The sequence below is a fragment of the Perca flavescens genome, chromosome 3 (genome assembly GCF_004354835.1).
Source record: "Perca flavescens isolate YP-PL-M2 chromosome 3, PFLA_1.0, whole genome shotgun sequence".
In the NCBI taxonomy this organism is placed as follows: domain Eukaryota; kingdom Metazoa; phylum Chordata; class Actinopteri; order Perciformes; family Percidae; genus Perca; species Perca flavescens.
In genome coordinates this window covers 32,972,163-32,999,329 of record NC_041333.1, presented here as the reverse complement: position 1 = coordinate 32,999,329, position 27,167 = coordinate 32,972,163, and the positions used below count along the sequence as shown (strand labels likewise).

General features: G+C 39.5%; 8 protein-coding genes across 9 annotated transcripts; all 8 read right to left on the bottom strand.

Annotated features, from left to right (window-relative positions):
- Nucleotides 1-8: 8 nt before the first annotated feature.
- Nucleotides 9-26,822, bottom strand: cldnj (claudin j). The gene is made up of 2 exons (XM_028570549.1): nucleotides 26,742-26,822; nucleotides 9-1,400 (listed from the first exon to the last, which is right to left on the bottom strand). Exon 2 carries the CDS (start codon nucleotides 1,371-1,373, stop codon nucleotides 738-740), a length of 636 nt encoding a protein of 211 aa, XP_028426350.1. The 5' UTR covers nucleotides 1,374-1,400; nucleotides 26,742-26,822; the 3' UTR covers nucleotides 9-737.
- Nucleotides 4,266-4,997, bottom strand: LOC114550046 (claudin-4-like). The gene has a single exon (XM_028570498.1). It carries the CDS (start codon nucleotides 4,995-4,997, stop codon nucleotides 4,332-4,334), a length of 666 nt encoding a protein of 221 aa, XP_028426299.1. The 3' UTR covers nucleotides 4,266-4,331.
- LOC114552925 (claudin-4-like) lies at nucleotides 7,330-9,173 on the bottom strand. Its single transcript, XM_028574021.1, has 3 exons — nucleotides 9,142-9,173; nucleotides 7,790-8,026; nucleotides 7,330-7,684 (listed from the first exon to the last, which is right to left on the bottom strand). The coding sequence occupies exons 1-3, from the start codon at nucleotides 9,171-9,173 to the stop codon at nucleotides 7,441-7,443; spliced, it is 513 nt and encodes a 170-aa protein (XP_028429822.1). The 3' UTR covers nucleotides 7,330-7,440.
- Nucleotides 13,031-14,197, bottom strand: LOC114550082 (claudin-4). The gene has a single exon (XM_028570579.1). It carries the CDS (start codon nucleotides 14,033-14,035, stop codon nucleotides 13,403-13,405), a length of 633 nt encoding a protein of 210 aa, XP_028426380.1. The 5' UTR covers nucleotides 14,036-14,197; the 3' UTR covers nucleotides 13,031-13,402.
- Nucleotides 15,137-26,809, bottom strand: LOC114550078 (claudin-4). The gene is made up of 2 exons (XM_028570564.1): nucleotides 26,742-26,809; nucleotides 15,137-16,419 (listed from the first exon to the last, which is right to left on the bottom strand). Exon 2 carries the CDS (start codon nucleotides 16,396-16,398, stop codon nucleotides 15,766-15,768), a length of 633 nt encoding a protein of 210 aa, XP_028426365.1. The 5' UTR covers nucleotides 16,399-16,419; nucleotides 26,742-26,809; the 3' UTR covers nucleotides 15,137-15,765.
- cldnf (claudin f) lies at nucleotides 17,507-18,731 on the bottom strand. The gene has a single exon (XM_028570447.1). The coding sequence runs from the start codon at nucleotides 18,475-18,477 to the stop codon at nucleotides 17,722-17,724; it is 756 nt and encodes a 251-aa protein (XP_028426248.1). The 5' UTR covers nucleotides 18,478-18,731; the 3' UTR covers nucleotides 17,507-17,721.
- Nucleotides 21,702-26,825, bottom strand: LOC114550067 (claudin-4). The gene is made up of 2 exons (XM_028570536.1): nucleotides 26,742-26,825; nucleotides 21,702-23,154 (listed from the first exon to the last, which is right to left on the bottom strand). The coding sequence occupies exon 2, from the start codon at nucleotides 23,129-23,131 to the stop codon at nucleotides 22,496-22,498; it is 636 nt and encodes a 211-aa protein (XP_028426337.1). The 5' UTR covers nucleotides 23,132-23,154; nucleotides 26,742-26,825; the 3' UTR covers nucleotides 21,702-22,495.
- Nucleotides 24,312-26,812, bottom strand: LOC114550088 (claudin-4). 2 transcript variants are annotated; one of them, XM_028570592.1, is made up of 2 exons: nucleotides 26,742-26,812; nucleotides 24,312-25,655 (listed from the first exon to the last, which is right to left on the bottom strand). In XM_028570592.1, exon 2 carries the CDS (start codon nucleotides 25,335-25,337, stop codon nucleotides 24,717-24,719), a length of 621 nt encoding a protein of 206 aa, XP_028426393.1. In that variant the 5' UTR covers nucleotides 25,338-25,655; nucleotides 26,742-26,812; the 3' UTR covers nucleotides 24,312-24,716. The 2 variants fall into 2 exon arrangements, with proteins under 2 accessions (XP_028426393.1, XP_028426403.1); XM_028570602.1 differs by having other exon boundaries at nucleotides 24,312-25,316; nucleotides 26,742-26,810.
- Nucleotides 26,826-27,167: the final 342 nt, after the last annotated feature.

Below are 27,167 nucleotides of genomic sequence, written 5' to 3'. Positions count from 1 at the left end.
GCCTCTGTGTCATGTTTCTGAGAGAGAATTTGGTTTAAAGGGCACAAGTTCTTACTGATAATGGAAAATCTCTGTTGTTCTCACAGTAGCAGTGGAGCTCCTAATCGAGCCTAGTTCCAATGTAATAATGTTCTCACTGCAGAATTCAGATTCAACTGGCACATAATCTAAGGTGTTTATTTTGAATTCTAAGATGCACTACGAATGAATGAATGATTGAATGAATCACAAGCACACAAGCTTTAAGCATGGCACATGCTCTCTGTTTATGTTTTCACTAAAAATGGCGACTTAAACAGGATTAATGTCATTGTCCTACTGGTTAAAAATGCACGCACATTAAGCTACATGGGTACAAATCAACTCTCTGGCTTTCTTTGTGAAATGAATTGGCAACAGTCATTGTTCATAACACCAGGGAAATCCATATTGTGGTTCATTTTGACAGATTGCAGCTATTTCAAAAGATGTCAGATAATTAGAGTTGTACCAGGCATACAGTGAAATATATTACCCCCCTATATGGAGATCTAATAATTCAACTGCATGTTTAATGACAACCACAAAGATTGTCAAATGGTTGGTATGGACACCACTGTGGAGATCATTCTATTAAAAAAAAACTGTATGGATAATGGGCAAATCTAGTGTCAACATGTTCACATATTTAAACATGCTATGTTTTTTTCATATCTATGATCTATATCAATCGGCCTGTTCAGCCCTGAGCCCTCACTTCACACATAGTTCTTGATGGCATAGCTGCTGTGTGTGGGTGTCCTGGCCAGTGTGTACCCACTGGAAGGGAACCTGGCCCTCCGCGGTGGGCAGCTTGTGCACAGAATGGCTCCCCCGCAGAACAGCAGCCCGGATGTCACAAAGCCGATATATATGGCTGCTCCGAGCTCCCTCTTCAGCACCTCAGGGACGCGCGGGTTGTGGAAGTCGTTGATGATGGAGTTGGCCGTCCAGGAAACGGCAACGATGGTGGCGAGCGCTGCCAGGCAGAAGATGGCCCCTGAGCTCACCACCACCCGAGCTTTGATCCTCGGGTGGCTCAGGCAGTTGGTGCAGCGGGCTCCCAGGAGGAAGATGAGGAATCCCAAACATCCCAGCACCAGGCTGATGCAAATGAGGCCGCGGGCCGCCTGGAGGTCTGGCGACAGATCCAGCAGGGCGTCGTAGAGCTTACACTGCAGCTGACCTGTGTACTCACTGACACAGGTCATCCAAAGACCTTCCCAGAACACCTGCATGACCACCAGGTGGGTGCCGATGAAGGCCGTCACCTTCCACATGGGCAGAGCGCAGATCAGGATGGTCCCGGCGACGCCTATCATGGACAGGCTGATGCCCAGCTCCTGCACAGCCATGGGACACTGTGCAGACTCTCTCACACCCTGGGAAACACAGAGGGTGGACAGGAACAAAAACATTTAGGTTTTTATTCAGAACAGACACGTTATATCTCTTGTATTACATCCTGACATGTTGCTGGTGGAATTAAAGGACAAATCTGGCGCAAAATGAACCTAGGGGTTAATAACACGTGTACAGAGTTCACCATTCTCTGGGATAAAGTAAAAAGAAATCACTACTTCTACACCACTAACAAGGCTCAAAATAGCACCACTCTTCCACGGTAGCATAATGTAAACCGAAGCATCGAGAACTTTGTAAGTGTACAGACAGTTTATTAAAAAGATAGTTTAGAAAGACAGTACCGTTCGGTATACAGGCGGGCGCCATCTTGGGAAAACAGTCACGATCAGTTGAACGACGAACAGCGTGCTGCATGGCGTTTGTCATTCGACTGGCGTTATAAGGTAATTAGCGGTTTGCGATAAAACTGGTCACATTCGATTAGCATGAAAAGAAATTCCAGAGAACGGTGAACTCGGTACACATGTGTTATTAGGTTACTAGGTTCATTTTGCACCGGATTTGTCCTTTAAGGGATCAGTTAAGATGGCAGTATCAAAGTATTTTGCTTTGTCACAGTCACTGACATACAATTGAAATGTGTTCTTCTGTTTCAGGTCAACACAATGTTCATTTATGACTTTTCATTTCGACCTAACAAGGAATTATGTAAACTAAAGAAATATAAGATATAAAAAAAAGATACAGACAGATAAGACACAGGATAAAAAGTGTCATTGTGCAGATAAACTGTGTTCACTGATCAGATGTGATAGCAGCAACCGCAGAGATGGTCTTCCTGTAAAGCTAAAGTTGTTCCAGTCTCTGATGTCATTCGATATAAATGTAGGGGGATTTTCTCGCAATGGAGGAAAATGGCCACCAGGTCGCAGTATGTCACAAAAGACCAACACCATGGCAAGGAATCAGCTCATTTATTGCTGATGACTGGAAGTGACAAACTCAGGTGAAGAATCTGGGTTTTATTTGAAAAGATGTATCCCAACATTCAATGTTTGTAATTTGAAGAAGAGTAAAAAAAATGACAACATGCCATTGAAGTTTAGTGTCATCTTTACACCATCACTTACAAATAGTTGTCTTTTTATGGTTAGAATCCGGTGTTTTTGAAGAGACAGTGTCCAATCAACTTTTGTTTGGTGTTCCCTTTTTCATTTGCAAGGGTATTATCACAGGGTTTATTTTAGATTTACTATTCTTTAGATTTCAAAAAATATATATGTTATTTTGTCAAAATGTTGTGAAGGAACATTAACGTCTCACAACAGGAACAGCATCTTTTACTAACAGCTTTATAAGCTTAATTTGTGCAGGTATTGTACGTTTCAATTTTCTTTTGAATAATGAATCTTATAAATTTCTTATTAGGGTCTAATCTTTATATCATATGTTTTATGTAATAGCAGTGAGTTATTCAAGTGGGAAAAAGTACATGTAAGGTATTTCACCAACACCATAATGGCTGGGATTAATGTCTGACCTCCAAATCCAAGCTAGACTGAACCAAACTACTGCAAATATCAATGTAATATTAACACATGAGAGGTCTTGTCATGCAAGATATGTCACTTCCCTTGAAGTTACTGGTTTGAAGAATCAGTGTAGACCTTATTGATTTTCATCACCATTTATCTTTATTGCCTAGTTATGCTCAAAATACAGAAAGTCACTGTGGAGAACAATGTTAAAGTAACCTACTGAGAGAGCAGAATTACTATACTTAGTGGAAAAATGTGGCATTTCGGACACACCCTGAGACATGTGACCCTCTGATCTGATCTGCAGCCTGATAACATGAGAAAGCAACACTCCTATCAGGTTGGTGGGAGTTTTGTGAACAAACAACATGAACAACAAAAACCATCTTTACAAATCCTTTTAAACCCAAAGATTTGCTTTTTTTTTTTTTTTTTTTTTTATTATTTATGCAGCAATCCTTGATTCTGATGGATGAAACTTTTGAAAGCAGGTGTTGCTCTACTAAACAGTCCCTGAGTCATCATGTTTGTTTTCTGGTTAGTGATCTTTGCTGAGTACCTGACAAACAGGTTCTCTCAGTGTTTGGTTTTAATTACCACAGGCAAGGCAAGGCAGTTTTATTTGTTTAACACATTTCAGCAACAGGGTAATTCAAATTGCTTTGCATGAAACATCAAAGAGCAGTTAAAAACGATTAAAAGATTAAAAACATAAAATATGAGAATACAATTTTCAGTGCATTATAAGAAATTAACAATTATTTCAAGAAAGGCAACATCAAAAAGAAAGGTATTCAGCCTTGATTTAAAAGAACAGAGTTGCTGTAGACCTGCAGTGTTCTGGGAGTTTGTCCCAGATATGTGGAGCATAAAAACTGAACGCTGCTTCCCCCTGTTTAGTTCTGATTCTGGGGACAGCAAGCGGACCTGTCCCAGACCACCTGAGAGGTCTGGGTGGTTCATAGTCGAATAACAGATCAGAAATGTATTTTGGCCCTAAACCCTTTTGTGATTTATAAACCAGCAAAAGTATTCTGAAATCGATAGAAACTCAGAAATTTTTTAAATGTATATGACAAGAAGCATGAGAGAAACAACACTTAGAGCAGAGGGTCATTTATTGTGAACAAATAGAATCACAAGTATATAATATATGGAATAAGGTGCACACAGCGCAGTTACAAGAATTATTTTTCAACTGAAATCAAACACTTTCCCAAATGTGTAAAACACAGAGTTGCTATCATTTAAACTGCCACATGGTAAGTTTTCATTTCCAAAGAGTAACATAATTATTCAAAGCAATCTCCGACAGAGAGCATCTTCACTCATCCAACGTGTGATTCTCTTATGAGGACTAAGTGCATATTCCCTTCATTGTGGGTTGTCTGTGTGCGTCCTTTAGAAATCTCAAATGTACGTCTTGCTTGGTGTAAAAGATCGGACCGAATCCTCTCTGCTATTTCTTCCGTGTTTGTTTAGTAGGAAGTTCATGGGGGGGGTCTGATCCTCTTCGCTGGGACAGGTGGAACACAGAAGCGCTCCTCCAAAGACCAGCAGTCCCCCGGCCACCCACCCGATGTAAAGAGAGGCCCCGAGCTCTCTTTTCTGGGCGTCCATTAGCAAAGGGTTGTAGAAGTCCATTATGATCAAGCTGGCAGTCCATGAAATGGGGATAAAGCAGAGGATTCCACTGATGATCAGGAACACACCCGCTGTCACTGAAACCCTCGCCTTTGCACTCTCCCCTGGAATAAAGTTGGTGCACTTTCCACCAGCTAAAGCGATGAGGATCCCTGCACTGCCTGTCACTATGGAAACCACCATCAGAGCCTGTGCCGCCCGCACGTCAGCGCTCAGATCCAGCATGGAATCGTAATCATCACACTGCATCTGGCCTGTACTTTCGACCACACAGGTCATCCAGATGCCCTCCCATGTGACCTGGGCTGTCACTATGTTGCTGCCAATGAAGGCAGTGACCCGCCACATGTGTGTGAAACAGGCAACGAGCACCCCTGTCAAGCCCAAAAGGGCCATGGCGAATCCCGCCATCTGCATCCCCCTGGAAGCCATCGTCTCCTTTCTCCGAGCGTCTCTGAGAGAATATTAGGAGCTGATCAGGTGGTTATTTTCATCTGAAGAAGAATAAGAATGGGCAGCGTGAAAGCCAAGCCACTGGAAGCCCCGCCAAAGAATACCAGCCATGTACGATTCTTTGTATGTGGGCACAATAAAGGTTAGGGTTTCACTTATTCTTCACGGACGAAGACGAGGATCATGTTACAAAAGGTTTTGTTTCTATTCTGAAAAAGGAAAGGAATATATGTACCAACTTGAAAATGTTGGCAGTTTGGATGCGGAACAAAGGGAGAGTTTAAGAAACAGCACATACAGTATCAGTGACAGAATCAGCATAAAGGGAGATTGCCATTCACTACAGTGTCAAGGCAAACAATGATTTGTCTTTATATGTACATACATGTATCTATGTGTGCACACTAATGAGTGTTTGAGGTTAATTTAAAATAAACCACTGTACATACGGTAGTTTCAGAGGAAACACCTCATTATTGGGGACAACAGTGAAAGAAACAGAAAGTGTACAGTATGTACAAACGTACAGCTGAAGAAATCAGGTCAATGTCTGGACATTTTGAGATTATTATAGCTGTTGTCTGCTGACTGTTGTGACCACAGAAGCAAGGTGGTGACTATAAACTATAACATAAAGGTTAGGGTTCATGTGCTATGACAGTGTCATGTCACTCCTATGTAGATACCTTCAAGTGTTACCAAACTGTGTTCCCTGATCTGACCTAACAAGGAATTATGTAAACTAAAGAAATATAAGATATAAAAAAAAAAGATACAGACAGATAAGAAACAGGATAAAAGTGTCATTGTGCAGATAAACTGTGTTCACTGATCAGATGTGATAGCAGCAACCGCAGAGATGCTTTTCCTGTAAAGCTAAAGTTGTTCCAGTCTCTGATGTCATTCGATATAAATGTAGGGGGATTTTCTCGCCATGGGAGAAAAATGGCCACCAGGTCGCAGTATGTCACAAAAGACCAACACCATGACAAGGAATCAGCTCATTTATTGCTGATGACTGGAAGTGACAAACTCAGGTGAAGAATCTGGGTTTTATTTGAAAAGATGTATCCCAACATTCAATGTTTGTAATTTGAAGAAGAGTAAAAAAAATGACAACATGCCATTGAAGTTTAGTGTCATCTTTACACCATCACTTACAAATAGTTGTCTTTTTATGGTTAGAATCCGGTGTTTTTGAAGAGACAGTGTCCAATCAACTTTTGTTGGGGGTTCTCTTTTCATTTGCAAGGGTATTATCACAGGGTTTATTTTAGATTTACTATTCTTTAGATTTCAAAAAATATATATGTTATTTTGTCAAAATATTGTAAAGGAACAGTAACGTCTGACAACAGGAACAGCATCTTTTACTAACAGCTTTATAAGCTTAATTTGTGCAGGTATTGTACGTTTCAATTTTCTTTTGAATAATGAATCTTATAAATGTCGTATTAGGGTCTAATTTTTTTAGACTGAACCAAACTACTGCAAATATCAATGTAATATTAACACATGAGAGGTCTTGTCATGCAAGATATGTCACTTCCCTTGAAGTTACTGGTTTGAAGAATCAGTGTAGACCTTATTGATTTTCATCACCATTTATCTTTATTGCCTAGTTATGCTCAAAATACAGAAAGTCACTGTGCAAAACAATGTTAAAGTAACCTACTGAGAGAGCAGAATTACTATACTTAGTGGAAAAATGTGGCATTTCGGACACACCCTGAGACATGTGACCCTCTGATCTGATCTGCAGCCTGATAACATGAGAAAGCAACACTCCTATCAGGTTGGTGGGAGTTTTGTGAACGAACGACGTGAACAACAAAAAACATCTTTACAAATCCTTTTAAACCCAAAGATTAGCTTTTAATGACTTTTTTTTTAAGCCTGCCCTCATATTTATGCAGCAATCCTTGATTCTGATGGATGAAACTTTTGAAAGCAGGTCTTGTTCTACTAAACAGGCTTTTAAGTCCCTGAGTCACCATGTTTGTTTTCTGGTTAGTGATCTTTGCTGAGTACCTGACAAACAGGTTCTCTCGCTGTTTGGTTTTAATTACCACATTACCGCATTTTTTAAATGTATATGACAAGAAGAATGAGAGAAACAACACTTAGAGCAGAAGGTAATTTATTGTGAACAAATAGAATCACAAGTATAATAAGGTGCACACAGTGCAGTTACAAAAAATCCTTTTAAACTGAAACCAAACACTTTCCCAAACATGTAAAACACAGAGTTTCTATCATTTAAACTGCCACATGGTAAGTTTTCATTTCCAGAGAGTAACATAATTATTCAAAGCAATCTCCGACAGAGAGCATCTTCACTCATCCAACGTGTGATTCTCTTATGAGGACTAAGTGCATATTCCCTTCATTGTGGGTTGTCTGTGTGCGTCCTTTAGAAATCTCAAATGTACGTCTTGCTTGGTGTAAAAGATCGGACCGAATCCTCTCTGCTATTTCTTCCGTGTTTGTTTAGTAGGAAGTTCATGGGGGGGGTCTGATCCTCTTCGCTGGGACAGGTGGAACACAGAAGCGCTCCTCCAAAGACCAGCAGTCCCCCGGCCACCCACCCGATGTAAAGAGAGGCCCCGAGCTCTCTTTTCTGGGCGTCCATTAGCAAAGGGTTGTAGAAGTCCATTATGATCAAGCTGGCAGTCCATGAAATGGGGATAAAGCAGAGGATTCCACTGATGATCAGGAACACACCCGCTGTCACTGAAACCCTCGCCTTTGCACTCTCCCCTGGAATAAAGTTGGTGCACTTTCCACCAGCTAAAGCGATGAGGATCCCTGCACTGCCTGTCACTATGGAAACCACCATCAGAGCCTGTGCCGCCCGCACGTCAGCGCTCAGATCCAGCATGGAATCGTAATCATCACACTGCATCTGGCCTGTACTTTCGACCACACAGGTCATCCAGATGCCCTCCCATGTGACCTGGGCTGTCACTATGTTGCTGCCAATGAAGGCAGTGACCCGCCTGGAAGCCCTGCCAAAGAATACCAGCCATGCAGGATTCTTTGTATGTAGGGACAATAAAGTTTGGGGTTTTCACAAGGAAAGGGATGTATGCACCCACTTGAAAATGTTGGCAGTTTGGATGCGGAACAAAGAGAGAGTTTAAGAAACAGCACATGCAGTATCGGTAACAGAATCAGCGAAAAGGGAGCTTGAATCCATCCCACCATTCACTACAGTGTCAAGGCAAACAATGATTTGTCATTATATGTACATACATGTATCTATGTGTGCACACTAATGAGTGTTTGAGGTTCATTTAAAATAAATCACTGTACATACGGTAGTTTCAGAGGAAACACCTCATTATTGGGGACAACAGTGAAAGAAACAGAAAGTGTACAGTATGTACAAACGTACAGCTGAAGAAATCAGCTCAATGTCTGGACATTTTGAGATTATTATAGCTGTTGTTGTCTGCTGACTGTTGTGACCACAGAAGCAAGGTGGTGACTATGAACTAGACTATAAGCATAAACGGTCTGTAATAGTATCTACTGACATATGTGAAAACACCTTTATGTGGAGGATTCAGATGTGTTTGAGATTTTGATTTTAATTTAGCTTCATTTAATTGGGAATTTTTTAATCAACTTGAATTCTTTTAGTTTTAGTTAGATTTTTTATAACCTAAAAACACCATGTCATTGTATTGTATTTTCGTTGTATTGTTAAGCACCTTGTATTGCAATTTTGTATTGCAAAGGCGCTATATAAATAGTTTGACTGATTGATATTGTCTGAATTTTTCTTGTAAATGTATGTGCTTTTATTAATAAGCATGTCATTTTTTTTAAAGCTGAAAATAAAGTATTATATATCAAACAATATGACTAGGTATAATATCCAACAACAAGGTTGATTTTATATATTAAAGTAGAACAATACTTTTTAACTTTCAGTGATTCATTTACTGAAACCCATTTTTTAAATCACTGCTGTTCCATTCCACTCTGACATAAGTGAGTTTGTAATTTTATCATCAATGCATAACAGGTTCATTTAGTTTCTCTCTCTAATTCCAGAGGGCAACTTAGTAATGTGAAGCCAGGTCAAATATAGCAACACAACAAGGTGTGCTCACACCAGTCAAACACCTTGTGATGCTGTGCTGACATTATTCTTGTAATGAGATGTCTTCGGAACATAATAGAAATGCATTGATGTTATTTCCTAGATGTCCCACAATGACATGTACACAGATCTTCCAAATTAGCTGACAAAATACTCTGCTTGTTACTGCTTTTTTGAAACAACACAAGTGTTTTAGGATTTACAGCCATAATCGGCAAGATGACAACATGTGTCCGTTCCTTCCACCGCCGTTACAAATCACTGTTGACATTTTTATTTTATTTTTTATGGTGTCAAGGGTTGATTCTGTTTAGGCATGATGTAGTTAGATATGGGGGAAAAAGTATGGTTAAATAACTACTGTGTTGATTTCATGGCCACAATAATAACCACTTGGATAAGGTTCGGGAATGACCACGGTCATGGTTTAAAGAAAGCAACGTTGACTTTTGGTTGGAATCAAGAAATGAAGAGTGTTGTCCCGTGTTAAAGTCACCTGACTTCCTTATAATTACTACAGACACTAGAGGGGTCTGTCACTTGAACATGTACATATACACACACGCATATAGATATATATCTCGATTTGGGTCATTTCTGTCATTTTTCTCAGGAGGACAGTCTCATTTGGACATTTTACAATATACATTTTCCGTATAACTTTAATTTAAAATGAAATAATGACTATGAGGTTGACATACTGACTTTGGCTTTAATGGACTTTTAGAGACATTTACTGTAGTACAAAGTTTGAGGTCTGTTTTCATTTTTCACTGGCAAGAAAATCCTAATTACAGTACAATATATTGTACAACACGGTAGTGACATTGATAGGGATACAACTGCTGGTCTCCTCCAAATCTAGATGTAAAAGAAATACTGACTGTTGGGTTCCTGGACCTATATACTAAGTCTAGTATGGATGTGTTATTATTTAATTTTCTATAGATAGACGGAAAGGCAGAAGATAGATGGAAAATAAAGAAAGAAAAAAATGTGTAAATGTATGTGTATGCATGTATGTATGCATCTGTGTCTATGTGTATGCATGGGTTTATGTGAGCTGTAGGTAGGTAGATATACGGTGTACGTGTATGTAAAGAAGAATTGTGTTGAATGGTTTTGTACTTAACTAAAAGATAAAAATAGAGAAAGGGGGTAGGACTAGAAAAGTTTGTTTATGAACTTCTTCCTACTCCTTTTTGAACATGGGAATTTCTTATCTGAATTACTATTAGTAATTTTGGTAGATTGTGCTGAGAAGTACATGTCCTTATTTATCTGTCATTTTAATTTGATGTATGTATGCATGTATGTATGTATGTATGTATGTATGTGTGTGTATATATATATATATATATATATATATATATACACACACATACTGTATATGTTAAAAAAAACTACTATTACTATTACTTACTAAAACCCATAAAAGTAAAGGATAAGGCTACTTTATGACCTTCCTTTTATCCTGTATTTGTTTTAAATATTGTAACAATGAATTAATTCTTTTTACAAATATTGTATGTGTATCAAAAGCCTGATATGTTGTTTATCTCTGTGCCGTATTAGTAAGTTTAGTTTGTTATCCTTTTTGTGTTAAGACACACCAATGAGCCACACCACTACACTGAGTAACACGTTCCTTCACTACGGTGAACATGGGCACAGTAGATCACTTGTTGATCCAACATACTCCGTCCTGCTGCTTTAAAGGGCAATTTGTTTTCAACCTGGACCTTATTTTTCTATATGTTTGTGTGTAAGTGACTGATGGGAACTACAATCTTTGAAATTGGTTCAGTATTAAGCGATAACGCTGTGAACAGCAGCCACAGACCAGGCTGCAATGTAATCCTAATTTCATGCACTAAAAGTGCAGTTTTTGCCACCGACAGGCTCACGTTATTATTATAAGTGCCTGACAACATTACGGAAAGGATCCCTACAGAGACAGCACCAAAAGCAGCGCTAAACCCACCAGACTCCTTTTAAAAAAGCAATACTTTTAGCGTGTATAGAGCCAACGTATTTTCACATGTAAATCGGTAAATTATGTGTTTATTTCAACCAAAACTACACATGTGATTGTTGGTAAAGTGGAAAGGCCACCCAAAACTGCTTTTAATAGTTTTATTTTGTTTCTATCGACTTTGAATGAAGTGTATTTTACAATGCTGTCTGGGGGCTTTAGCGAACGCAATTTTGAGAATGTTTTTATGTTTTAAAAAAGGATCTTACTCTTTAACAGAAAGATCGGCCTCCTTAGAAATCCTTTCCATAATGACACTGTCAGTGACAAAACAAGCACTTTTGTGAATGTAAATGGAAGGTGCACTATTGCCCTATAACTTATATTGTAGCTTGTTACGCTGACTGATTACAGCAGCAGTCTTGCTAAATATGGGATTTGTTGACAATGACAAAAATATAGAATAATGCCAACCTTATCCTTAAAGACTTAAAAACTTAAAGTCATTCCTCAAACCTCATAGATATTGTTGAATTTGAAGATTGTTTAACTGCTGGTGTTTTATGGGTAAGGCTCTTGATACATGTTAGAACACAGTGTACTGTAGCCAATTCTACAAAAAAGGGTTGACTGCCACTCAACACTGTAAAACTGGTTGAACTGGTTGAAATAGTTTAATGTCTGCATGAAGATTTCAAGCATACTGCTGAATGTTGTTTTTGTTTTACTTTGTTTTTATTTTCCGTGAAATCATATTATCCATTAATTTTTTTTGCATAATATGCTGAATGTTTTTAAATACACTTCAATTCTAAACCATGACAATTGTTATTTCCTGTTTAATAAAGAGACAGCATGCACTACAGGTTTATGCTTCTAAAAAAATGAAGTGTATTTTACAATGCTGTCTGGTGGCTTTAGCGAACGCAATTTTGAGAATGTTTTTATGTTTTAAAAAAGGATCTTACTCTTTAACAGAAAGATCGGCCTCCTTAGAAATCCTTTCCATAATGACACTGTCAGTGACAAAACAAGCACTTTTGTGAATGTAAATGGAAGGTGCACTATTGCCCTATAACTTATATTGTAGCTTGTTACGCTGACTGATTACAGCAGCAGTCTTGCTAAATATGGGATTTGTTGACAATGACAAAAATATAGAATAATGCCAACCTTATCCTTAAAGACTTAAAAACTTAAAGTCATTCCTCAAACCTCATAGATATTGTTGAATTTGAAGATTGTTTAACTGCTGGTGTTTTATGGGTAAGGCTCTTGATACATGTTAGAACACAGTGTACTGTAGCCAATTCTACAAAAAAGGGTTGACTGCCACTCAACACTGTAAAACTGGTTGAACTGGTTGAAATAGTTTAATGTCTGCATGAAGATTTCAAGCATACTGCTGAATGTTGTTTTTGTTTTACTTTGTTTTTATTTTCCGTGAAATCATATTATCCATTAATTTTTTTTGCATAATATGCTGAATGTTTTTAAATACACTTCAATTCTAAACCATGACAATTGTTATTTCCTGTTTAATAAAGAGACAGCATGCACTACAGGTTTATGCTTCTAAAAAAAAAAAATGATATCAGTCAGAAACTTGTACATCAGTTTCCTTTGTGACAGCCAGCATGGAAAGCTGGGTCATCATCACTATATTACGCAACCCTGATAATATTGAGTTAAAAGATTTGATCAACTTTAAAACCAAACTTTTGAATGTAAACAGCAAAAAAAACCAAAAAACAGATCAAAACTGAAAGAGAATAGCCACACAAAAGAATCAAATTTATGTAAATGTTTAATTAAAAATCAGTGATTTCAGTAAATAAAAACATCTTTTGATGTTGCATTGAACCATGATATTGGTAAAATATTTTATACTGTAAATTCACAATATATCAAAGGTGCTGTACAGTTTCATTCCATCATTCCCCTAGTTGATCATTAACATTTTTACTTCTTGCACAGCTTAGATTTACATTCAGAGAAAAATTAGGTTTGATACACGCTTTATATAGAATAACTCTCATTCAATCCAGTCGTGCTGTTGGGAGATTTTCTTGTCGGTACAGTGGTTTCACACTACATCTTTTGTAATGTTTTCTCGTTCCTCAAGAAATGCTCTCTTGCCTCCACAAAAGAAATTTGAATGAATTTATAAGAAAACCAGTTCTGTGTGTCACTAAAAGAAAAACAACTTGTGATGCAATCATAACCTTACAACGAAGGAGGGTAACTCCAGAAAAGTAAAATAATTAGAAGTCTTTCTTAGGAGAGAGAATGGGCTTCTCAGACATAGGCCCGGCTGGTGGCTTCGGACCTTGCACCAGAGTACTTGACTGGATACTCTGGGCTGTTTTTGGCTGGGCAGGAGCTGCAGAGGAGGCCACCACCCAAGATGAGAAGCCCAGCTGTGCCCCAGCCGATGTAGAGTGAAGCCCCCAACTCTCTCCTCTGGGCTTCGATTAAGGTGGGGTTGTAGAAATCCTGGATAATGGTGTTGGCAGACCAGCAGACGGGGATCAGGACAAGTAAACCAGAAATAATGAAGAGGATTCCTGCCGCAATGGCCACCTTGGCTTTGGAATTTACATCCTCCACAAAGTTGGTGCACTTGCCTCCCATAATCCCCAAAAGGATGCCCAAGACAGAAGCGATGATGGCCATGACCGTAAGAGCTCTGGCAGCCTGAAGGTCCTGCGGTAGAGCCAGCAGAGAATCATAGATCTTGCACTGCATCTGGCCTGTACTCTGCGTCACACAGTTCATCCACAAGCCTTCCCAGATGACCTGCGCTGTCACAATGTTGGCTCCAATGAAGGCTGTAACCTTCCACATGGGCAGGATACACACGATGATGGTCCCCAGGAAGCCAATGATGCCCATGGCAAAGCCCAGCATCTGTCGTCCCATTGACACCATGATGAGGTCTTGTTTGAAGCACTTGAACAGGAGCAGAAGAGTTGAAGTTTGAAGGAGCAGGTCAGCACAGCTCGGGTTGTTAGGTGGAATACAGACTGTACGTTTCCTGTGGTTATAAGGATGTCTTAGGTGAAGGTGGAGTCAGAACATCCTTCCCTCTGACCTGAAACCGGTGCACTGGCCCAACTAGATTCTTCACATACACATACTTCTGTACGCGGACAGGGAGTAGTTTCGACAAGATGACATCAGCCTTAAATGACGTTATGTAAATGAAGCCCGTAAAGAGGCATTCGGAACAATAGCCTGCCAGTGGCCATCGTTTTGTTTGTGCACATTACTTGAAGATCAGGTCCAGTCACTTGTTTCAGGTTTAAAAAAAAAACACCAACATGGGTGGGACTATCACCGGATGTCAGATGTTAACGGAAAGTGTGTCCATTTATGGTTTACTAATTATTTCTCTTTGATTATTCCCATATTATGGTAGGCCTATACTATTCAAGGAATAGATTGTTTTGTTTTTCGATCAGAATGACAGTCCTCACTGAGATTAGATCACAAGAAAAACTTTTTTGTATCGTCCTCATTTAACAGGGTTTTTCCATGTCTGTGTATTTCAGATTACAGTGAAATAACACATCAAATTAAATAAATTAAGATTGTTTTATAAAAAGCTTTGTTTTTTTCTATCGTCTTTATTGAACAGGGTCTTTCATGTCTCTGTGTATTTCAGATTACAGTGAAATAACACACAATTAAATTAAGATTGTTTTATAAAAAAACTTATTATTCTTATCGGTTTATAGAGGACAATTTACATGGATTTTTCATTTCATTTCTGCCTCTGACTCACCCAGACACAGAGACACAGAAGTGCCCTGACTGTGTAAAATGTCAGAGATTTTTCATAGCATTGCATAAAATAGCAACGATATGTTGTGATAATGATTGCACAAACAGATAAGTGAATATACTACAAATATTTTATTGAAAAATAGTTGCATACACAGAAAATATCACAAATCATCACTATTTATAAAATCTGCTCTGTATTATAAGAAAATAAATATATAAACAGTGGCATCCGTATGAGAAGCAATGCAACTCTTCATGCACAAAGCCATGTTGACATATTTCTCTTATATCAACACTTCAGAAACTTCTTAAATGCCTACTTTAGAGCACAAAATCAATCCAAAAGAGAAAAAAATTAATAAAAGATTTCTGATAATCAAAAGGTCACAGTGATTGTTTAAGTGAATTCATTTTAAATCCCAACAATGTATTGGAATACATACCATCCTCTAGAAATACAATGTTTATTTTGATGCAATTTTACTACCTGATGACATAAGTTCCTAAAGCCATCCTGGCAAAAAATATTTTCCTCTTTGTCCTTTCCATTTTTAGAGGTATTGTCTAGCAGTTTATGTAGGTGCATGCTACACACTTTATATAGAATAGCTCTCATTCAATTCAGTCATTGTGCTCTTGGAAGATTTTCTTGTCGGTACAGTGGTTTCACACTACATCTTTTGAAATGATTTCCTGTTCCTCAAGAAACTCTCTTGCCTCCAACAAAGAAATGTGAATTTATCAGAAAACCAGTTCTGTGTGTCACTAAAAGAAAAGCGACTTGTGATGCAATCATAACCTTACAACGAAGGAGGGTAACTCAAGAAAAGTAAAATAATTAGAAGTCTTTCTTAGGAGAGAGAATGGGCTTCTCAGACATAGGCCCGGCTGGTGGCTTCGGACTTGGCAACAGAGTACTTGACTGGATACTCTGGGCTGTTTTTGGCTGGGCAGGAGCTGCAGAGGAGGCCACCACCCAAGATGAGAAGCCCAGCTGTGCCCCAGCCGATGTAGAGTGAAGCCCCCAACTCTCTCCTCTGGGCTTCGATTAAGGTGGGGTTGTAGAAATCCCGGATAATGGTGTTGGCAGACCAGCAGACGGGGATCAGGACAAGTAAACCGGAAATAATGAAGATGATTCCTGCGGCAATGGCCACCTTGACTTTGGAATTTTCATCCTCCACAAAGTTGGTGCACTTGCCTCCCATAATCCCCAAAAGGATGCCCAAGACAGAAGCGATGATGGCCATGACCGTAAGAGCTCTGGCAGCCTGAAGGTCCTGCGGTAGAGCCAGCAGAGAATCATAGATCTTGCACTGCATCTGGCCTGTACTCTGCGTCACACAGTTCATCCACAAGCCTTCCCAGATGACCTGCGCTGTCACAATGTTGGCTCCAATGAAGGCTGTAACCTTCCACATGGGCAGGATACACACGATGATGGTCCCCAGGGAGCCAATGATGCCCATGGCAAAGCCCAGCATCTGTCGTCCCATTGACACCATGATGAGGTCTTGTTTGAAGCACTTGAACAGGAGCAGAAGAGTTGAAGTTTGAAGGAGCAGGTCAGCACAGCTCGGGTTGTTAGGTGGAATACAGACTGTTGTACATTTGCTGTGCTTATAAGGATGTCTAACGTGAAGGTGCAGTCAGAACATCCTTCCCTCTGACCTGGCTCAACCAGATTCTTCACAGTATCTGTACGCGGACAGGGAGTAGTTTTGACGAGAGGACATCAGCCTTAAATGACGTTATGTAAATGAAGCCCGTAAAGAGGCAATTGGAACAATAGCCTGCCAGTGGCCATCGTTTTGTTGTGTTCATGTTACCTGAAGATCAGGTCCAGTCACTTGTTTCAGGTTTAAAGAAAACACCAACATGGGTGGCAGTATCACCGGATGTCAGATGTTAACGGAAAGTGTGTCCATTTATGGTTTTACTAATTACTTCTCTTTGATTATTCCCATATTATGGTAGGCCTATACTATTCAAGGAATGGATTGTTTTGTTTTTCAATCAGAATGACAGTCCTCACTGAGATTAGATCACAAGAAAAACTTTTTTGTATCGTCAGGGTTTTTCATGTCTGTGTATTTCAGATTACAGTGAAATAACACATCAAATAAAATAACTTAAGATTGTTTTATAAAAACCTTTATTATTTTTATAGGTTTATAGAGGACAATTTACATGGATTTTTCATTTCATTTCTGCCGCTCACTCACCCAGACACAGAAGTGCCCTGTCCGTGTAAAATGTCAGAGATTTTTCATAGCATTGCATAAAATAGCAACGATATCTTGTGATAATGACTGCACAAACAGATAAGTGAATATACTACATTTTATTGAAAAATAGTTGCATTTATAGAAAAACACATCACAAATCATCGCTATTTACAAAATCTGCTCTGTATAACAAGATAAATACATAGAAAGTAGCATCCGTATGAGAAGCAAGGCAATGCACAAAGCCATGTTGACATATTTCTCTTATATCAAGACCATAAACTTCTTAAATGTCTACTTTAGAGCACAAAATCAATGCAAAAGAGAAAACATTTAATAAAAGATTTCTAATAATTCAAAGGTCACAGTGATTGATTAAGTGAATTCATTTTAAATCCCAACAATGTATTGGAATACATACCATCCTCTAGAAATACAATGTTTATTTTGGTGCAATTTTACTGTCTAATGACATAAGTTCCTAAAGCCATCCTGGCAAAAATGCTGGAGTTGCTCCCCCCACGACCCGACACCGGATAAGCAGACGAAGATGTATCGATGGATGGAAAAAAATCATTGTCCTCTTTGTCCTTTCCATTTTTAGAGGTATTGTCTTGCAGTGTATGTAGGTGGTGCTGCATATGTTTTGTTAGGTGCGTATTTCCCAGTGCCTGTGTATGTTTGGCTGGATGGGGGAGCATACACAGGGGCATATGTTGCCGGGTTTGGCCCTGGGCCAGTGTAAGGGTACATAGGTGCTGGTTGATAGCCTGGGTATCCATACATGGGTTTCTGCGGAGGGCACGACGTGGTTAGGATGATCCCACCGATCAGAAGAAACAATGCAGAGCCCCAGCCGATGTAAATGGCGGCTCCGATTTCCCTCTGCTGTGTATTAAGGGTCAAGGGGTTATTAAAATTTATGATGGTGACGGCTGCAGACCAGGAGGCGGGGATCAGGACCAGGATGGCAGAAACAATGAGGAGACAGCCACCTGTGATCACCACATTAGCCTTTGATGAATCGTCCTTTAGGCAGCTGGTGCACCTGGCTCCAACGAAGGTAATCATGAAGCCGATAAAGCCGACGATGAGTGAGATGATGACCAGGGCTTGGGCGGCTTGCAGATCCGCGGTCATAGTCATAATAGCGTTATTTAGCCTGCACTGCATCTGCCCAGTGCTCTGCATCACACAGTTCATCCACAGGCCGTCCCACACGATCTGGGCTGTCGTGATGTTAGCTCCAATGTAGGAGGTCACTCTCCACATGGGGATCCCACAGGTCACTGCCACCCCAATAATGCCTATGAAGCTTATGACCTGACCGGCCACTTCCTTGCCAATCCTTCCCATGGTAAAGAGACTTTGTCTGCGGCAGGAGAGAAGAGCGTTTCAGCATACAGATCGGGTCCTCTTTCAGAGTGACACAGCTCTTTCACTTGTTGCTTGTCAGGGAATGTGCAGGAGGAGGGATGTTTCCTCATCAAGCGAGTTATTCTGGCCAAACAAGATTCCTCTTCCTAGAGCTAGAGGAGTGACACCCATTTTAAAAAAATGTCTTGCTTTTGTTCTTGGAAAACACACTTTCATGTGCAGATTTTCCTGCAGATCGGACGGGGTTATTGGATGGAATTACAGCCACTCAGGGACTTCAAAGGTCCTGAAACCAGCTCAGCTCAGACTGTGAAAGATCGCAAATGATCAAATCACCTCTAGTTGTTTCCACAAGCAGCCACTTTGCTGTGTCCATTTAAAACCAGAGTAGGGATGGGGCATCTTAAGACAAATTGCTGAGATGAGATCTCTTCACTATGAAACTCATGTTATTGTTATATTTAAGTCTAAAGAGACTTAGCAAGTGTCTACTGTTCATAATAGAAGACATAGAGACTTTTACACTTGTGTTCGTTACCACATTAAGACAATTTTGGATAAAAAGAAAGGTTTTCACAAGATGGAAATTTTTTTGTCACTAGTGGTTTGGTCAAATAAGGTTAAATGCATTTAGATATCATGTTGAGTGACTGAACTTAAGCTGTCAACCACAGTAAACACTAGGTTAGTTAGATATATATATAAAAAAAATAGATACGACACAAGACCCAGAATTATTGGTCTTTCTTGTTGCAGGGACTCCACCATGCTTGTATCACTGATGTTGAATGGCAGTGTGGCAGGTGATGAAAGCAAACAGAAAGCAGACATTAACATGCCCCGTGCTATGATCAGGACACAAGATGTGGCCCAGTTAAGACAGATACTCAGCCCAAGCCGAGGAGGAGGGATCTGTTTCAGTATTGGCAACAATGACTTTGAGGAAATGATGAGACACAGGAAGCCAGTCCTGTCAGATGACGCTGTCAATTTGCATCTAGGCTACATCCTATGACAAATACCTGTTGGGTAAACAAACTGTTCACACACCTTATCCAGAAATGTGATCATGCATCAACAACAATCTCCACATTGCAATCGAGGGACCAAAATGTGTTTTGTGAAAGCTAGTGATTGCAAGAATTGATAATACTTTTCCATAACATTTTAAAGCTCTTCAAGTTCGAAAAAAAATATATTTTTACTTTAGTTTAAACCAACTCCTCTCTGAATAATTAAATTAATCGCCTGCTTTAGCAGAACACCCTTCGCATTTAAAATGAGTCGTCATTATCCCCTCTATGTTTTAAAGAACCGATGGCTTAGTACATTTTCATCATCAGAGGGGTAGAAGCTTAAAGTGATGGTTTGGCGTAATTTCACCCTAGGGTCCTTTGCACCATGACCTCGAGCCAAACAACCCCCCAGAAGCTTTTTTCACCTGGGTCGAACATTGGGAGAGTTAGCGTAGAGTAGCGTTTTCAGCTGAATAGCTTAGTGCAGGCGCTAACGGATCCAAGAGCGTATCTTGTACATTGCCCCACTAATAATGCCCGAAATGATACCAAACTTCTACACTAATACAAATAGGTTGTGTACTCATAAAACGATGGATTGGAAAGTTTGTAAGTACACCAGGAGTTTATTCAAATAACACTTGCCTGTTGGCTTCTGCTTTCTGCTGCTACTGCTACCGGCAGTAAAATGAGTGCTTAGAAGCGTCTACAAATTATAACACCGAAAAGAGATACAACAAAAATATTTATTAATTTAACTTATTTTTTAAAAGTGCTGTAGAACATCTAGCGGGAGACAAGTTATAATTGAGGTAATTTTGGAGACACTACCTTATTTAATCGTGAAATAAGCTTCTGGGGGGTTGTTTGGCTCAAAGTCATGGTACAACGGACCTTAGGGTGAAATTACTCCGAACCATCACTTTAAACCATGAACATCTCTGAACTCATGTATCTACTGAGCATTCATCAAGCTCAGGTTGTTCAAATCCCTGATGATGGTGTTGGATGTCCAGGGCCCAGTTTTAAAAAAAAATTTAATCGGATCAAATTGATACGGATTTGGAAATCCCATGTTTTGCTATCCAGGATCACCTGATCCATCTTACTTTTATGCCAGTTTTTTAAAGGAACATTGGATTGGATTTGTTAACCAGAGCCTTAAATGGAACCAACAGCGTAGCCTACTGGCTTAGCAAAGAACAACAGGTAGGCAAAATACCGGTGGGCACAAATAGCCATTGTTTGTTTTAATTTTAAGAAACAGAAAAACTGTAATAAGCAGAAACATTTTACATTATTTTTTTTACTACACAATATCTGATTAGATGTGACATGCTTCACATATGCTTCAAATATGAAGACATGTATATATCATCAGTAAACATTGATTTTGTGATCATTCACTTAAGAAAAAACTGTGATTTTATTTGGTTCAAAAAATCACAACTGAATCCACCCTTCTGATGGGATCAGGATAATCCTGTTTTTTTTGGATCAAATAGATCCCAAACCGAGTTCAAAGTTTTGAAAAACCCAAAGGGCAGGTTTGATCCAGATCAAATGTAAGATTGGATTACATGTTCTGATCTTAGTTTGGAATCCCTCTTTTGATTTTGAAAAACCCATTTCCAAGATTTGATCCAATCCGTGACCTGAAATCCCACTGGATTACTTTAAAAAAAAAAAAAAGAAAAACTGGGCCCAGGACCCCGGTATGAGACACAGCAGCCCATCAGAAGATAAAGAAACCCCAATACACAAGAACAGTCTTGAACTTGGCTGGTTCAGCCTGGATGCTGTTAGTGCATTTGCCTCTGACGGTGCTCACCGAGATTCTGATGAAAAATCAATGCCTGACTGAGGGCAAAACCGATTAGACAGATGTAGTTTATTGGGACTGCTATACCAATCTGTTCCATGGTGCGTAAATAGCTTTTTTTCTTTTGGAAATTAACCCCAAACAATTTAAGAATGTATGGTTTAAGGAGGTAATATATCTTCTATCCTGTTTCCAATGTAAACTACATCACAACAGTAACACCCTTAGTGTTGGTTAATTCATGTTAACCAGATTGCTGCATAACTGTCCTCAGATTACCTTGTGATGTTGAAAAATGTACCTCTTTTCCTTCCTGTATAGTACTAGTATATGCTTTGAGTTTCTCAAAAGTAAGTAAACAGTAATCACCCAGTGATTATATAATTTATTTACAGTAACAGAACATTACAAGATTCAGAAACTTAATTTGAAGAATTTGCAGGCTGTGTGAAAATGGACAACAGATAAAAATGCATAGATTTTCCTTCACCAACAGTGTTTACTTATTTTTTCTAAGACAGATCTAATCAATGCAAACTTATAAAACTAATAAGTTATACTTGAAGTATGTTTTTTTGTCTTTATTTGTTGAGATGTTACTATCTGAATGACAATAAAGAAACGTTACACTGTGAATCCCTTACAACAATCTGACTAAATATTTACACAGATTAATTATGATCATGATTTACATTCTAGTTACTCATCATCCAGACACAGTACATGATTTAAAATTTTTAAAAAGGCTCTTCCATTTTGAGTCCTAAACATATGCCAAGTTCCTGTTTGGTGTTTAAGTAGACTGTTGACTTATCATAGCAGGAAACAGCACAATGATAACATTGATGGTGAATTTGTTCCATCTAGGTGTGACAGTGAGCCAGCATGCACAATCCCCGCTGGCACTACTAAATGAGATGCAGTCATTGTTTATCCTGTTAGTTACACTTGCTTGACAAGACAAAATGTCCGCTGTGAGAAAGGTCAAAGACACATACACTAACCGCAATCTAAACTCAGCATTCAGCTTGTGGCAAGCTGTGATTTTATGCAGTACTTACATTGCCAGAGAATAAATAAGTTTTAAGTTTTTATGATTTCTCTCAAGTCTTCCAAATTCCTGTGACCTCAAAGGTCCATTTAAGAAGTGCTAAACATCCTATACGTATTCTCTTGATGAGGAGGATGACTTCACAGGTGTGAATTTGGATGGGTAGTGGGGGTGTTCATTTTTGGGAGGGCAGTTCCAACACAGTAGCCCCCCTCCCAACAGCAGCAGTGCAGCAGCCGCCCAGCCGATGTACAGCGATGCTCCCAACTCATACCTCTGGGATTCGATCATCAGCGGGTTGTAGAAGTCGCTGACGATGGTGTTGGCAGACCAGGAGACTGGAATGAGACAGAGCAACCCCGAGATGATGAACAAAACTCCAGCCATGATGCAAGCCTTCGACTTGGCTTGCTCCTCCTCGATGCAGTTGGTGCATTTCCCGCCAGCGATAGACAAGATCAGTCCAAAGATTCCAGCCAGGATGGAGATGATGATCATGGCACGAGCGGCCTGCAGGTCTTGGGGCAGAGCCAGCATGGAGTCATACACCTTGCACTGCATCTGGCCAGTACTCTGCACCACACAGTTCATCCACATGCCCTGCCAGATGGTCTGAGCCGTGATGATGTTGGCCCCGATGAAAGCGGTGACCTTCCACATGGGCAAGGCGCACACCACGATGACCAAGAACCAGCCAATCACAGCCAACGATATACCAATCATCTGAATCCCCTGAGAAACCATTTTTGCTCGCTTGGTTCCACACTCTAAATCCAAGAAGAAAGACAAGTGGAATGGTGTGGGATTGTATTTATAAAGGTTGTTGTGGGAGAAGAAGGGACACAGACATGAGGGTATGTAATACCAGTCCTCAGCTCCTATTGGCTAGAATCAGTTTACACACAAACATCCAGGGACCTTTGACAGTGCTGACCTGCTTGAATCCAAAGCTTCAAGGTCAAATACAAAAAAAAAAAAAAAAAAACTTGTTTCCCATCAACCTTTTACTCTCTAACTGACAAAGATTTTAAAGTAAAAAGTTGGGCTACGAGCAGAAAAGCATGAAAATTATACTAAATTATACTTCCTCTAAATACCAATCTTTCAAACATTAATATAAAATGACACATGACTGATTAACCTTTTCCAGAAATTGTTGATAAACTGTGTTTAAGATTATACAGTAAATGTGGTATGTACATCCAACTTGTTGAAGAAGAAAACCGGATAAACCTACTCTATTTTGGGTTCACGTATTAGGTCTGAACAAGAACAAAAGCCAAACACATACAGTAGGTAATGTTATTTAAAAAATAAAATGTATGCTGTATGCTTATAAAATGGGCATCACTAATTATATGACAACTACAGGTGATTAAAGTATTGTTACTTTTTACTGGGTGTTTAAACGTGATCATATGTGACAAACAGGATGTGTTATTTTGTTAACAGCAAGAGGCAGTGTTCGACAGGTAATGCCTCAGAAATTGGGAAAATGTATGTTTCCTGTAAAAAACATAGCTCATAATTCATAAGGATGATATAAAAATCTGACAGGATTATATGCACGTCTAATACTAGGTTGTTCATAAATTAGAGTGTACTTTGTTGCTTCGTACATGATAATGTTTAGTTATATATTATGTCTGAATTAAGTTCAAATGTTTTCCACACTTCTTTTGTCTGTAGGATAAGTGAATTAGGAGTATTTACACTATAATTAGGATTTATTTTTTGGGACAACTTGATAGTATGTATAATTTTGAATTTTTTTTTTTTATTGGTTTTACAGATGTTATTACATCTATGGGTTGTGTAAAAGAGAGTCCCACCTCCTTTCTTTTTTCTGAAGCTTCCGTCTTAGATGAGAAGTTGTTTTTATGATAGGTTATGAAACCTCAAAGAACAAAACAAAGCATGATAATTCAATGTTAATAAAAAAATCTTTATTTACAGTTTTAGACAGTCACATATAAAACGCCTTTTGAAATGAAATATGTAAAAGGGTACAAATGGATGAAAACAAAAGGAAAATAAATCAATAAATCAAGTTGTTATATATGCTGTTCCAATATATAGATGTGTATTTCTTTCACTCCCACCAACTAAGCATTGTGTCAATCAGTCCGTATTGTTTGGGTGTGGTGCAAATCTCTTCATCCTGGCACTGATAAAACAAATCTATAGAAGTGCTGTAACTCGACAACTGTGAGCACAATGAAAACACTGTGAAATTCAAATCGTACTTATTGTGGCAACATGAATCAATGTCATGGACCCCGAAGTATTTCATTCAAGTCTTTTTTGAGGCTCTTTGGCTTTTCTCTCCTCAGACGTAGTCCTTGGGTGCATTTGAACGGGGAGCAGAGTACTTGGCAGAGAAGTTATCCTTGGGAGGGCAGTTGGCACAGAGGAGTCCACCACCCAGGATGAGGAGGCCTGAGGCCCCCCAGCCGATGAAGAGTGAAGCTCCAAGCTCCCTTTTGTCGGTGCCCAACATTGGGTTGTAGAAGTTCTGTATGATGGTGTTTGCGGTCCAGCACACAGGGACGAGACACAAAACACCAGCAATGATAAAGATCACACCAGATGTCACGCCGATTTTGGCCTTGGCGCTCCCTTCCTCCACACAATTGGTGCATTTGCCCCCTGCGAGAGAGAGAAGGATGCCAACAACGCCAAGCAGGACAGAGATGATGGTGAGGGCGCGGGCAGCTTGGAGGTCCGAGGAAAGGGCCAGCATCGAGTCATAAACCTTGCACTGCATCTGACCTGTGCTCTGGACCACACAGGTCATCCAAATGCCCTCCCAAGTGGTTTGAGCGGTGACAATGTTTTGGCCGACGAAGGCTGTCACTTTCCACTGGGGCAGGGCGCAGGTAATGATGACCCCAATCCAGCCAATAATGCACAGGGCAGTGCCCATCATCTGAAAGCCGGCCGACACCATGTCTCCTCAGAAAGCTTCTTGCACGTGTCCAAAAAAAACAATGGTCAAAAAGCGTGTGTGTCTCTGAAAGTCAGTTAAGTCTTGCTTGAGAAATCCCCAAGAGTGAATGTTTGGGTAAGGTTGGAGCGGGTCTTTTATACCCTTAATTTGGGAGGGGCTTGACACACACGCACATTGTTACACAACTGTGATGTGATGACTACCCCCACCCTGAACCGTGGGCATGTGTCATCATGTCAGTTTTTGTCTCAGTCAGGTAATCGTATAAAGTGGAATAGCCCCACTGTGACTCACAGGTATTGAGATCCGTTTAGCACACTCAAAAAAAAAAAAAAAATACCATCAGCCACACCCTCAAAAGGCCATTAAGTAGCTTTTTGGTCCTGTTTTCTAAACTGTGGGAACAGTGACAGAAAATACTACTACTCCTTTAAAAGTCATGCGTGTACTAAAAAACAGCTTTTATGGAACTGTGTCGAACAGCTTTGTTTAAGAATGCTTACTTTGTATTTTTTAGTTCACCTAAGTAGTTCTCAAATGTTTCCTAGATCTAAAGACTAGGAAATACTATCACATACTATTTTAATTGTGATTAAAACAAGAGACAGTTTCAGGATTTCATCAAACATTGACTATTTGTTTGTAAAGGAGTGAAGGCTTTCCACCCTCTGATGTCAGTACCCTCATTTTAGTAAAGTCACACCTGTCATTTGCATTTTCCCTTCAATTGGAGACAAAGGTGGAACACACAAGCAACTTTTGTCCAATTGTACAGACTGAAAATTGAGTGAAAATGTACGTATTTCAGAATATGTGAGTTCATTAAAATCTACTATTCTCTTCCTTACTTCACTATTTCTTAGTCTTAGAATTAAATACTTAGTATACAGGATTTAATCAAGAGCCACTGTTGTGAAAATGACTAGATTAGTTAAACCCAAATTCTTGGCCTCTACTGCAGCTATACTGTTCACGTTGCCAACAAAACAACACAGCATATTGTTAAAATTGTCATCTTGCCCTCAATAAATAAATTACTTTGATAAACTACAGAATGCAGCTGGTTGGGTAAATGCTCAGATCATTCTGGTATTAATCAGTCCCACTATACCCTATTTACAGTGTCCAAATGTAACAAACAAGTACATGACATCCTACACTAATTACGCTTATTTAAACAGGCTTATTCGCACAGTAGTGCAACAGAATAGCATTGTTGGCACGGCTAAAGGACACGCCCATTTAAATATTTTACAAGATTTTAATAATGATGCCATTAAAAAGGAAAACCAAAACAATAATGATTTCAGTGATTGTTTCCTTAAGAAACCCTATTTGTCAAAACATAAATAAGTACTTCATATTAAACATGCATTCTACAGTAGTGGAAAAATCAAAGCTGACCTTGCAGTGATGTCAGTCAGTCAAGGCTGATGGGTTGCAGCCTTCTCCTGTAGGTTGTCTTGGGAGAAAAATGGGCACTCTGCAGTCCGAGGGTCCCACTTGGTTTATCGATAGTTTTCCACAACAACGAGAAGATATCAGGAGGACGATGTTGGGGAAAAGGCACACACTATGGCAAGTGATTCCTCTTGACACAAAAATAGGGAATAGTGAGAGGGGGCAGAGAGAGGTAGAGAGGGAATCAGATTGTTTCAGAAATGAATGGAGGCAGTGTTTAAGGGCCAAAACTGCCGTTAGGACTATAATGCCTCTATTTTATCCAAGGTAGGATCATTAAAGCTACCTCGCCCTGGCTATGGAGATTGGGTTCCACACACAAGGAGGCAGGGAGGAATTTCCACAATTAAGAATCTGAGGAGAGATGGT